Genomic DNA, 13,797 nt, shown 5'->3' on the forward strand with positions numbered 1-13,797 from the left:
GCTAGGCACCTCCCTTCTATTCTGTTTCCCCGGCTTTAATGAGTGGCTGTGCTGAGCAGCCCCAGGGTTACAGTGTTGCTCGGGGAGTCACGGTGCTTTTCTGACAAAGTAAGAAAAAGATATATCTCCTTGTCAGAAGGACTTGCAATCTAGTCTGGATTCAGTTTTTGAAAGCTGTTGTCGAGGTTTGTTTTTTCTCCGTATTAGAAACTTTTCTTTTCCCCAACCAAACTGCACAACAGTTCATCATTCTAGTAAATGTATGTAGCTCAATAAAGAAGTCCATCCCTTCAAAGTTTCTCCTCTTCTCCTAAGGTTAATTCGAAATTCACAGATATTGGAGGGGGGGTGGGGAGGGAAAGGTGAGTAGGGACCAGGAGATCCACTCCTTGGTGGGGACATCTGTCTCACAGGCATCTTCTGAGGATACTCATTCCCATCTTATCTTTATATAGAATTCAAGTAGCCCTGTTCATGATTTACTCTTAGAAACCACTTGTAACTCCAGGGTGTTGGCTTTTGAAATTCCAGTGCCTTTTCTCTGCTTTTCTGATGTCCTCACTTTCCACTGACCAAATATGGTGAAAGCAAAGGAATAGAAGAAAATATGGGAAGTTCCACCTTGGTTAACCCGAATCATCACACATTGTATCTTGTGACTTGATAAAACTTCACACACGATCATGCAGATGTCACCGAAGAAAATATTACGTTGCCTTTTTTAATAAACTTACGGTTAATATTGATTGGTTCATTGACTAGGTAAACTGAGTTCATTTTCTACAAATTCATCTTCAGTTACATGTAAGAAGAATGTTACCTTGGTGTCCTGCTCACATAAACAGCAGAGATTGTTCTATGAAAACGTTTTAACTATGGTAAATTTTCTTTCCCTCCAGAAGTTGTCTTATTTGGGGGTGAGAGAGTCCTGTGCAAAGGCATTAAGCACTTTCCCTCTCTGTCATGGGGCAAGTGTTGAATCCGTGTCCATTAGGCACTAAGCACTTATTGTTGGCTCTATCCAGTGTGTTCTTTATTTGGGGTCTCCTGTGGGTCTCCACAGTTGAAGACCATGGGAATCAACTCTGTTATCCGAAACTATCACTGATAATACTCTCTTTTTTCTAGTGTCTACCAAATAGTTGTCGAGGAAGAGCGTCCTCGAAGAGCTAAAAAGACAACAGAAATCTTAAAATGCTACCCGGTGCCCATCCACTTCCAGAATGCTTCTCTGCTGAACTCCCAGTACTACTTCGCTGCTGAATTCCCAGCCAACAGCCTCCAGTCGGCTCAGCCTTTTACTATTGGTGATAATAAGACATACAATGGATACTGGAACACCCCTCTCCTTCCCCATAAAAGCTACAGAATTTATTTCCAAGCTGCTAGCAGAGCCAACGGGGTAAGTTTTATAAATGGCTGTTTACTTAGGCCATTCAGTGTTATCAGTGCGAACACAGATCACATAAGGTAGCAGTAAGAAGGAAAGTCATGCTTTTGTGTGCTTTTACTTGGAATAAATGTGTTTTAGTCTCTCTTTTTAAAATTATTTTCACCTGGAGAAATTCATGGGAAGAAATGCATATATTCATATTTGTTTGGGTAGGAAGAAGATATTGTCAACATGATGGTTTTTATTTTCAGTTTTTACTTGTTACCAAAAGTTGGCTAGTGATTCTGCTTAGCCTACTATTTCACAGGGAAATAGTACAGCTCTAACACGTACACTCAGCTCATTTACAATTTTGTGAGATTCACAACATCTGTCTCTTCAGCATATTCTGTCCCATTTCTTTGGTTCCACGAGAGTTTACGCTTCCTATAGCTGGGACTAAATTAGTTATCTTTCTTTTTTTTCTAAGAGAAAACAGCTTTGGAAAGATGAGATAGAAACAAAATAAAAACTATCAAGTTGTTTTTGAATTTTTTTCCCTTTCCTGTTCAGACCAACCCAGAGCTCTGATGAGATAGGAAAGTCTCCTTAGAAGGAAGGGCGAATTTTCCAGATATGACAGTGGTTTCCTCCTTCATAGCGTGGGTCTCGGTACCATCACTGCCTTTGGCCAGTGAGAAGCGGGGGAAATCAGGGGCACAGGTTTTGCCCACGAGTGTCTGCGCAGGGAGCCAGTGAGGGTCCGGAGGAGGAAGCCAGGGGGGCCACCTGGCAGAGGCGTTCTGTGTGTAACTCCAGGCTCGCCATCTGCTCCCAGGGTGTCCACCGGCACCACCGCCAGCACTGGAGCCGGAAAATGTATCAGAGCGCAGTCCAAGTGCTAATCACTGTGTGGTTAATGCCACACTTGGAACAATGAGAACCTCCCTTATCCGTATTTAAAGAGAACTGCAGAGATTTTATTTGTTTCACATAAAACATGAATAGTGATTTTTTTCCCCCTCTTTATTTAACACAGGAAACCAAAATAGACTGTGTCCAAGTGGCCACAAAAGGTAGGTTGAAATTGTGCGAAGCTCTGCTGTCTTCTGTCCTTTACGAGTTTAGATGGCGTTTCAGAACTTCTTGAAATGTTCATGTCATTGAAATCAGTGTGTGCTCCTAGGTGTGTGCTAGGATTGTAGGCCAGTTAAATTTGACTGTTTCACACAGGTATTTCTTTTAAATGAGAAGTCACATTTCTGTGTTTCAAAGCAGTTTTCAATGGTTATCTTTTTAAAACTTCTATTAAAATAGAATTAATTTTTATACGATCTCGTTTATACTGTGGTATAAACCACAGTACCCTACATAGTAATACTGTGTCTAATGAATGTTCAGATGCATAATAGTAAAATACCTCCTGCTGTTTTAAAGCAATTATCTAGTTATAATAGATCTGTAGAGTCTGCGTGGGCTTTTTTCACTGGGGATGTGTGTCTCTTGGAACCCAGGAACCAGGTGATGTTATTGTGGACCTTGTGTTTCCCAGGCCTGGTTACAATCCTGAGACAACGGGATGGAGGTTGAAAGGTAGATTAGGATGAACCAGCATAAGCTCACCACACAGGGCCTCCTAAAGACGAGAGTGCAGCTGTGTGTGTGTGTGTGTGTGTGCGCGCGTGCGTGTGTGTGTGTGTGTGTGTGTGTGTGTGTGTGTACACGTACTGTAACATCGTCTCGTCAACCTCGCAGTGTGCTCTTACCATCCCATGTGGAAGTATTTGAGAAGATGCCGCGAGAAACATCCGATGCTGCAGGAAAACGAGGCAGTGTACGTTAACACTTGTAGTTAAACGCACCCTTCCAGATCAGTGGAGGAAGCATGAGGACAGGGAGGAAGTGCTGGGAGATTGAATCTGGGAGGTCGGCAAGGAGGCAGAAAGCCGCAGATTTTGTCAGCTCATAGGGCGTCACTTGACAAGTTCTGTTGGATGAACGTATCTTGTTTTTGCTGTTTAACGTTCAGGCAGCTTAGTTTGAATATATCATGGGTGCCCATCAGCATTTTCAAAATTCTCATTGAATTCTTATTTCTTGAAGAAACATGACCTTTTTATTCCATTAACTTGACAAACATTTCTTGGTTTCATGTTACGTGCCAGGCCTTGTGGGAGGTACTCACCTTATTTGTATTTTGTTTGTCCTCATGGGCTCATAGCTCTATTTCCAAGAATCTCCTTATATTGATTTTAAAACACTCAATTCTTTATATCGTATTGTACCTGATTAAGAGCCTTTATACGTAGGGATAAATTAATAAAAAAATGAGATTACAGATATTGATGTGTTTTCTAAACTGTAATTCGCTGTTGACTATTAATTATCACAGTATTATAAGGCCTTTGAATGAGGTATCGACGTTCTCAGGCCTCCGATCAAGGCCCATGCTCGGATTGCTTTATTGAATTCTGCTGACCCTTGAGGACTCAACAGAAAACCCAGTTCCAGAGTGCCTGATTCATAATGCCTTGCGTTTCACATCACAGCTGAAAGTTAAAATTACTTTCATATGTATGTTCTCATTTATTTCTTCTAAGTTACTGTGAGAAAGGAGACATGTATTGCTATTTTTATTTTTGAGACAAAGAAAATGCATTATTTGGGGAGATGAATTGACTTGCCAAGGTCACTCAGCTAATAATCTGTGTGTCAAGGCTTGATCCCAAGCGTTTGGCCTCCTACACCAGTGTTTCCCTGTATCTCATGGCTTTTCACCCAGCAGAACCTCTGGCCAATCGTAGTTCTGCAGCATATAAGTATCTGTCCTCCTTTTTATTAGAACCGAGTCACCACCCAGTTGACTCTGGAAACAACAGAATATCTGCCATCCTGTTCATGTGCAGAGTTAAATAATTATATAAACAACACTAGTAAATATGGAAATGTGATGTTTGCTGTTTTCACAATAGATTGAATTAGATGGTGATTTGGATCGTTTTCTTGTATCATCAGCTAGATTTAATCAATATTGTAATTTGTTTTTCAATTCGCCGAAGGATGATTAGGCAGTCAGATGACCTGATTGACTAAATATTTCTCTGCTCATATTTTCTGAGTCATTTGCAGACATTTACACAGCAACAAACTCTATCCAACCAAATAACCTTTTCGGGGGGAAGAGGGAACCAAATTTTAATTTTCATTGCCTCACTTTGTCATTCCTATTCATAAAATCACAGCACAGGAGGGAACCTCAGGAGATAGTCTCCTGCTGGGTGAAAACTACACTGTTTGGTACCATTTTATTTCATGAATTTCTATATGTACAGGTTCAGCAACCTTCCTTTACAGCACCGTATAATGTTTCATCACCTTTATAATCAGATAATTTTTTGCTTATTCATACTAAAATTGATTTTGCAATGAAGGAAGCCATTCCATCTTGATGACTTCATCAAAACAGAGAAATAGGCAGGTCTGACAGTGTTACTGGTACCATATCATAAAAATGTTTGAAATTGAAAAGAGTTCAAGCATCTTGACTGTTTTTGCCACTTAGCGCTGACAATATAGTGGCTTAATTGAATTTGCAGACACTAAACCACTTTCCTGAGCAGCATTTTGAATTTACAAAGATTTCAGTGTTCTCATGAAACAACTGTTGACAAGTATCTTTATAGAGAAAGTATGGAGGTGGATTTTTTTCCACAAGGAACTAATTTGTAATTTCAAACACGGATATGTCTCTTAAAGATATATTTCATGCTAGTTATAAATTTAATGTAGTGATTATTTTAATCATATTCCAAGGGTACATTTTGATTCTAATCATCTCAAATATAAAGCCTCATAAAAAATTGGACACCAGGAAATACCTAAGGTGGGTCATTACATATCTCCATATGTTGGGGGATTGCCTGTATTTTTATGTATCCTCCTTTAATTTATATACCTAGATTCATCATAAGTATATGTGGTTAGCTATAGGCAAACTCACCCCAGACTGTTCTATCTCTTGAGTTAAAAAGACACCATACAGGACTTCCCTGGTGGCGCGGTAGTTAAGAATCCGCCTGCCAATGCACGGGACACAGGTTCGAGCCCTGGTCTGGGAAGATCCCACATGCCACGGAGCAACTAAGCCCGTGTGCCACAGCTACTGAGCCTGCACTCTAGGGCCCGTGAGCCACAACTACTGAGCCTGCAAGCCACAACTACCAAAGCCCACGTGCCTAGAGCCCATGCTCTGCAACAAGAGAAGCCACTGCAATGAGAAGCCCACGCACTGCAACAAAGAGCAGCCCCCACTCGCCGCAACTAGAGAAAGCCCGCACGCAGCAATGAAGACCCGATGCAGCCAAAAATAAAATAAATAAATTTATAAAAATTAACTAACTAAATAAATTAAATTGTAAAAATAAAAAAAGAAAGACAGCATATGATGACAATATACTTGATGTTTTGGGGTTACCCTCCCAACAGGATTCTTTTTAATCTTTATGGTGGAGTACATAGAATGGCTTTTAGCTATTTTTAGATTCTCCTAATTTTTATTTTGATTTTTAATCACATTCACATTTTTATAGTTGAATTCTGTTTAACACCACTTGATCCAGCTATGTCTTAGCAATGCTTGTATATGTTTTCCTTAACTTTCACATACCTTTTGGCTGCCTACGGTAACTAGTAGGGTGGAAACTCTTTTCTGCTAGTTTTGGAAGAATTTGTTAGTGATCGATTCTAAAGAATTTGTTGATGATCAATTCTAAACTGACAGGAAACTTTTACTTTCACTTAAAAGTAAAAATCTGTCTTGTTAGCAAATTAGATTTCTTGTATTAAATGAGGTATAGTCATTCTAATTGATATAATAATTAGTTTAAACTGTATACTTTGCATTAATCTCCCATAAAATAACTTTTTCCATGACATGATGCCAGCTATGTTTCTCCTTGACAATATAGCCATTTGGGAGCTTTCTTGTTATACATTTATTTAAAAAAAATATTTGAGGACACACATAGATCAAAAGTGAGGGGATGGAAAAAGATATTTCATGCAAATGGAAATGACAGTAGACCAGGAGTCACAATACTCATATCAGACAAAACAGGCTCTAAAACAAAGGCCATAAAGAAAGATAAAGAAGGACACTGCATAATGATAAAAGGATCAGTACAAGAAGAGGATATTACACTTGTCAACATACATGTACCCAGTATAGCAGCACCCAAATACATAAAACAAATACTAACAGACATAAATGGAGAAATTGGTGGGAATACATAATAGTAGGAGACTTTAACACCCCACTCACATCAATGGACAGATCTTCAGGACAGAAAATCAGTAAGGCAACAGAGATCCTAAATGATACAATAGAACAGTTAGAGTTAATTGATATTTTCAGGACATTTCATCCAAAAAAACCCAGAATACACATTCTTTTCAAGTGCACATGGAACATTCTCTAGGATTGACCACATACAAGGGCACAAAACAAGCCTCAACAAATTTAAGAGGATAAAAAAAATTTAAGTGCCTATCACGTTAGGCATAGTGTAATCTTTAAAACTTCCAGACATAGATACATAAATATATCACTTTTTAAATTTTGAGGATTTTGAGTTCATAAAAGTTTTGAGGTTTTTGTTTGTTTCTTTGTTTTTAGTGTATGGGGGGGGGGTGTCATATGTATTAACTTATTCCTCTCCTTGCTATGATTTGACTAACAGCAGTATAGCTAGAAATCAAGACAAAAACTGCATGAAAACCACATGCTAAATTATTTTCAAAAGTATTATAGTAGTCAGATATAAACCTTAAAGAAAAGAAAACAAAACCATTATTCTAATGTCATATTTTAAGGTGAATTTTCTGTGCAAAAATGCTCCACTGTTTCTAAGTGTAGTCTTTTATTTAACTTACGTTTGTATGGCAATGTGCTTTGCTGGGAGACCTTCAGGAAACTTTGAAGGATTTCTATTGTGCTGATACAATTTCTAACTATATTCAGAAATGTGAATGTCTCTTTTTTTAATCACTAGGCTCTTTGAGAAGTTTCTCTACACTGTTTTTCTGTTCATTGTTTTGTTCAAAGAAACGCCATCCTTTCTAGGCCACAGTGGTACAAAATGGAAGAACACTGATAAAAAGAACTGAAAAGAATGTCGAGATGTAAAGCTAATTAAGATTCCCTTTAATTACTCATATTCAACACACAAGCAAACAAATTATATAGTAAGGCCGCTCATATATGCTAATCTGCTATCATTTAGCTATGGGTTTAGAAATAGAAACGTAAATATGATACGCGTTTGTCGCTCTGCATTTTGTAGAGAAAATATTTCCTTTTCTCGACCTGAAAGTCTCCGTAATGTATATCATGAGTGCATTAAGGCCCCCGAGAAGTTCCCAAGGAAAGGAAACCTGTTTAACTTTGTTCAGCCCTAGAGTTTCTAAATTTATTTCATCCAAACTCATTTTTCAAGGAGCCCTAGAGTCATATAAAACCCAGTTTGGTAAATACTGGGTCTTCAAATTCCAGAAGATACCACCACCTGTAACTGACACGGCAGGTTAGGAGCCGATACACCAGGTGTGATGTTTACTCTCCCGTGCGCACCTTTGTACCTGAAGGAGACCCTAAGCTTATCAGCACCAGACGCCATCTTTAAAGCCTAGGAATTCAGCGATATTCTCTTTCATAATGCATTCTTTTGATATTTTAAGACATAGTGCAGCAAGTTGTTCTGTAAAGGGCAGATGATAAATATCTTAGGCTTCCCGACCCACACTGTCTCCATCAGAGCCCCTCAGCCCTGCCTTTGCTGTGGAAGGGCCACCGTCATCATGGGTGAACAATGAACATGACTCTGCCAATAAAACTTTATTTGCAAAAGCAGGCAGTGGGCCAGCTGACCCCTATTTTACAGTAATCTGTAACAAAATCAAGTTTTTTCCTTGTAACCGAGAATAATTGTCACAAAGGAACACTTTACAAGGCAGAACACAGAGATCAGATAGAAATCCTTCCTGATCCCTGTTGTGGACTTTTCCATTTGAGTTTTGAGCCTCAGTTTATAACTTGTCTTCTTTTTGAGTTGTGAATACAGGGCTGCCTGACATAGCTCTTTTCAAATATCTTTTTGTTCATATTGTTTACCAATTTCAGTATGGGATGTTCTATTTTTATAGAAACAATGTAACTTTTCTCAGATGTAGAGTAGGTCAAATTTTCCTGTAAGTAATGGAAAACTGCACAGGAATGTTGGTTGAACAAGAGTATCTATAACCAAGCAAGTGTTCTGTGCGTAAACTTGGAATTGGTACCAACTTTGTCACGAGTCTTAGAAATAACATTTTACTGTTTACAGTTTATTATGCAATTTTGCATACTGTGTCATACCAAGAAAATTATCTTTGTGATATCTTGGGAGTTCTCCATTCTCTGTCCAAACTGTTAGTTTATCCATCTCACTGAGCAAAACTAAAAAGTTTTCATTAGTAACACATGAAAGATGATGATACCACTTTTAAACCCAGTTGCCTCTGTTGTCTGGTTATAAGGAGCAACACTGTTTGAACAGTGCAAAGGGATATTTCAAACTATTATGTACCAGCAGTTTTGGGTTTATAATTGTCTGCAGATGGTAGATGATCTATTTTCCTTACTTGTTGCCACATTTCTGATAGCACCCAGGCTGTTCCATGTAAATTAGGCATCTTTCATGTAAGCCTGTCCTTAATTTTCCAATATTTTTTCTTTGCATCATTTTCCAGCTGTATCATGTTAGAACTGACATTTTAATTTTCTCTCTTTTTTTTTTTTCAATATCTGTGTGTCATGAATGTTAACCATTTAAACTCAACTGCTGAGCTGTTCAGGCAAACCAAGAAGCCCGCCTGGTCTGCTTCAAGAATCTTAATCATTTCTCTGGTCACATGTTAACCATGACAACTATAGCAAAGGCAATGATTAGTCTTTTTTTTTTTAACTGATGTTTTGAGATGCATTTTTTTTTTCATTCCCTGAATGTGACAAAATAAAATTCCTAAATGGAAATTCTCTACAGGAAATTTAGTTATCAGAGAAATTTCTCTACATAAAAATGTTTTTAGTGAAGGAAGATAATATTCTTCACAAAGGTGATTTTAGCAAGAAGAGAAAATATTGTGACTTAAGCAGAAGAATTTTAAATAACCTATTACATGTTGAAAGCTTCAAGTTTGGCTCATCAGAATTAGCAATGAATCTTTCTACCCCCTTCTCAGGAGCAGTTGAAAACACTGTTCCATCTAGATCCTTGTTTTTTGCTTTTTTTCCCCCCCTTTAGTCAATCTGTCCACAGTCTCAGCCCAAGCTTGCAACTGCGTCATGGTTAGAAATCCAACTGCCTGATGAAAGCCTGTTTAAGGGAAACAAACTCAGAAAATTCAACGGCTCGCTGTGGTTGTTTTCCTTTTTCCTTCTCTTTTTGTTGTTGCTGGAAGAAAGTTGAGATGATGTGATATGCGGATGGAGATTCTCCTTGCTAGCCTAGCTTCAGTCTGGCTTTTTCTTCCCTCATGCATGCTGACCTGGGAATCTTCCTTTGCCATAGCTGCGATAATCGTGACTCAGCTTACGACACCTCACATTCGCATCGCCCCTGCTGCAGGCGACGACCAGCTGACAGGTCAGACCTTCAAGTATAGATGAGTCATCTTGCCCATTTCCTGCTCATTTTTCTCGGCTTCGTTTCCCCTCTACATCTCCTCTTTCGCTTTAAGGCTTGTTGACGATGTCTCCGACTCTCGGTACAGACCTGTGCCCGCGTTAAATTAAGTGGTGTGCTCGGCCTCTTCTGTGTGCACATGTATACCCCTGCATTCAGCACAGCCCCGCTGCATGATCCCATTGTCTGTGTGTCTGTCGGTATGTTCCTTTCTAGCCTAATGTTATACAGAATGAAATTTGCTGGATTTGCAATGGCAGTGCCATCAAAGAGGATTTCAATCAAAACACGTAAAGATGTTTTCCCAGTTATCCAAATTAATCCAGAAAGGCGTCGAGATCTGAACGTGAGGGGTTTATTTTCACCTTGTAGGGTCTAGTTTGCACACCCATTTAACAATCCACAGGCTCGTCTGCCACTGTTGTTAAGTGAAGCCACCCAAAGATGTTTGGGGTGACGCTGTTCAGCTTTTCAAGTTCCTACAACTGGAGCAGAGCTGACTGCATTCCTTATAGATCCTTGTTTCAAAGCACAGTGTTTATAGCAAGCAGAGGCACATCTGCAAGTCAAATGCACTGAATAATTTAGGGAAGTTTTAAAAAAATTGAATGGCTTTGAGTTGTGGAATTGAACTGTGTGCCTCTTTATACCAAGAGAAGTTAGCTTGTCCATTTGAACTGCCTCTAAAGGTATATGGACAAACGTATAAACTTATATAGGAAAAGAATCCAGTACATTACTGCATATCAAAGGTGAGTGGTTAGAGAATGCCAGAAGACCAGCTTTGGTCCTGCAAGAGAAGCAAGCCATTGTCAAGGTTTCTAACACAGTCACAGGAGCAGGACTCAAGTTCTGCTTTCAGAGGCATCCCCAGTATGGTAGTTTGTTGCATGAGTTATAGGCGTGAGGAAGCCAAGTAAGAAACATGCAACTGCATTCCATAGAATTTCCACTCCTGCAACTGTTTTGTGTGTATGAGATTAAGGCATATACCCTAACATTTAAGAAAAAAAAGTAAAGCTTAACTCATAGTAAGAATTCATGAATGTTTAAGTTGTTCCGTGAGCTTATTATTTTAGAATATAAAGCAACTGAGACTCAGGAAAATTATAGACTGCTTTTTCTAAGGTAAAGAACTGTAGGATAATTTTACTTCTTTCTCAGCTGGAATTCCATACATATTTTCAGCCCTCTGTTTCAGGGCCTAAAAGCTATAAACTTATTACTAACAGTTCTGCCTTTGCTTTCAAGTTTCTTTTAAGCATATTTCTTTTACTGGTTGAAGTTCAGTTGTTGCAGACACTCTCTTATCCTGAACTTCTGATGTGTTCCTCCCAACAGTTGAAGTACTTAAGGGATCGTGTCTTTCTTACATAAGTCCTCTCCTCTAAAACCTTTACGTCTCAGGCCTGGCCCATGCACTCTGCGTAGGCTTCTGTGTCCACCTTGAAGGTAATCTGGGATCTTCAGCAAGTCTGACCCCTGCCCCATTACGTCTGAGCTGGTACCAGTCTTGTCAGCAAACATTAAAAATAGGTTGGCCTCACTCTAGTAAAATGAGTACTTGTAGGGAATATAGTTAAATAGCCCCTTTTGAGACTTTCCCCATAACCCACTGCTTTCAAATTCAGCACGTGGTTTACTAGGAGTAAAGTAAGAGAAACTTCTGAATATAGTGTTCTCTCTAAAGCTCCCATGATTAAGAAGACACTTCATAAATCAGCCTCCTTCCCAAAGCTTTCCAATCTATCGTACCTTGTTATTTTGTCACTAGTCTGCGGAGGACGCATACGTAGCTGAAGTATGTGGCAGCTGTCTTTTAAGGGCTGCAGGTGATCACCACCATTTACTTTGGTTTATTAGGGATGAAAGTGATGGAGTGTTAGAATAAGCCTGAAAAGCCAGTACAAAACTACTCTTGTCCTTTTTTTCAGTATTTCCTGCTGCTGTTAGTGATGGTTACTCTTACCCAGATAAATTCAAGCTCAAGTAATATTTCTTTTGTATTTTCTGTTTGCATCAGCCATCCACTCGGATAGCAGTAACACTGTCTTTTTTAAATAGATCTATTCCTGAGTTGTACTGCAAGCATGAGTCTTCATTCATTCGATCGCCGATTGACATGTAGCACCTTCTGATTGAGCACTGATTGAGCACCTTCTGTGTGCCGGGTCAAGGGCTACTAACTCTCATAAATATGTTTACTTTGTGTGGTTGCCCAGACTCTTGGCATCAGACATACTTGCATGAGTGACACCAAAACCTAAACGCACACATGCTCTTATGAATGAAAAATGACCATCATGCTTGTCATTTCGTAGTTGAGAAGAGACAACAGCTTTGTAACAATGGGAAAGGACGTGTATTTCAAAATCTTTCTCTTCGTGTCGAGTTGCTTAGAAAATGGTCAGTGGGACAGTTCTGAACATTTCACATCTGTGACCCATTGTTTATTAGATCAACACAGGCCCTTCTGGAAGCCAACAGGAAATCACGAGGGATGCATTCTGAATGCCTAGCAATTTTCTGGTCCGTTTTGTTTTAATTGTGCTGACATCTTGCCCCTACAAATGCTATTGGAAGCTGTACTTAGAGGAAACTTTGGTAAGACAGTGAGTTCTCTGCAGCCTAGATCCCGTTGTCCCAGAATGTAATCCATGCTGGTTCGGTTCACCTCGGTGTAGATGGGACCCTCCTCCCTTCTGTAACAGAGAACGCAAGCACCCGGTGACTGACTCCCAGCACCTGGAACGTGTCAGACACAGCAAAAGTGCCCATAAATGTTGGCTAATTTAATTCACTGAATGAATGAATCTCAGATGCAGGATGCTGGTATGTTTGATAAGCAGGCCTGTCATCACACTGGGGCTGTTTCTTAAACGTTTTTGTCCTCAGTCAACAGTAGGAATACATCACCACCCAACATACACACATACACATACACAGATGTTTAACTGAAGCAAAAGATTTAGAAACTGTCCTACCAATGCTGCTCTGTGTGAATAAGCTGCATTCCGACCTGTTCTATTCTGCTGTATCTTATTCTATTTCATTTTTTTAAATTTAGTTGCTACCTACTAAATCAATTTCATTTCCCACTAATGGGTTGTAACGCACAGTTTTAAAAAACAATTTACTAAACCACCATAGTTAGGGGATTATGAAAGGGAACAGAATATATAATTGAATTACTGGTCCAGTCTTACCCCAAAACTCCTACTCTAAAGAGAGCACACAGAAAATTCTAGAAACTGGAAATGCTTCTTTCTACTTCGTTCCCTCAGTTTCGTTATTAATTGTCTATAATATAGAACTGCTTTGGGAGGAAAATTAAAAGCTGCACATGCTAGAAATTTCTCTTTAAGATTTTTTTACTTCACTTTATAAATACCTCTAGGCTGTTTATTTTATATTGATATTTCTATTTATGATTTAAAACCCCAGCCAGCTCTGAGATGCTGTGGAGAATGGTTTTCTTCCACAGGTACTTTTTATCATCTGTTTTGGTTAAGACGTACATCTAAAATGATAAGATCTGTATTGTAGAGTATGTATAAACAAGGTGACTTCTGGGATTCAGGTACAAATCAGATACATCAGAGCATGTAGAATTACTTGCTAGATATAATTAGTACTAAAAAAATAGAGAACTAGCCAACACTTATTCCCACATAAAGTTTGAAGTTTTGGAAAAGATACGTGTAG

At 39.0% G+C, this 13,797-nt stretch overlaps 1 protein-coding gene across 7 annotated transcripts in view; it reads left to right on the forward strand.

The window, feature by feature from the left end:
• Positions 1 to 13,797, forward strand: part of PTPRM (protein tyrosine phosphatase receptor type M) — a 754,490-nt gene that overhangs the window by 473,595 nt on the left and 267,098 nt on the right. For 5 of the 7 annotated variants that reach the window (XM_067699674.1, XM_067699676.1, XM_067699675.1 and 2 more), the window contains exons 12-14: positions 1,129 to 1,402; positions 2,412 to 2,448; positions 9,979 to 10,053. In XM_067699674.1, the coding sequence (XP_067555775.1) occupies positions 1,129 to 1,402; positions 2,412 to 2,448; positions 9,979 to 10,053 (386 nt within the window). The remainder of the gene's footprint in view (positions 1 to 1,128; positions 1,403 to 2,411; positions 2,449 to 9,978; positions 10,054 to 13,797) is intronic. The other 2 variants (XM_067699678.1, XM_067699681.1) reach the window with 1 other exon arrangement.

Source organism: Pseudorca crassidens, chromosome 12 (genome assembly GCF_039906515.1).
Source record: "Pseudorca crassidens isolate mPseCra1 chromosome 12, mPseCra1.hap1, whole genome shotgun sequence".
Lineage (NCBI taxonomy): Eukaryota > Metazoa > Chordata > Mammalia > Artiodactyla > Delphinidae > Pseudorca > Pseudorca crassidens.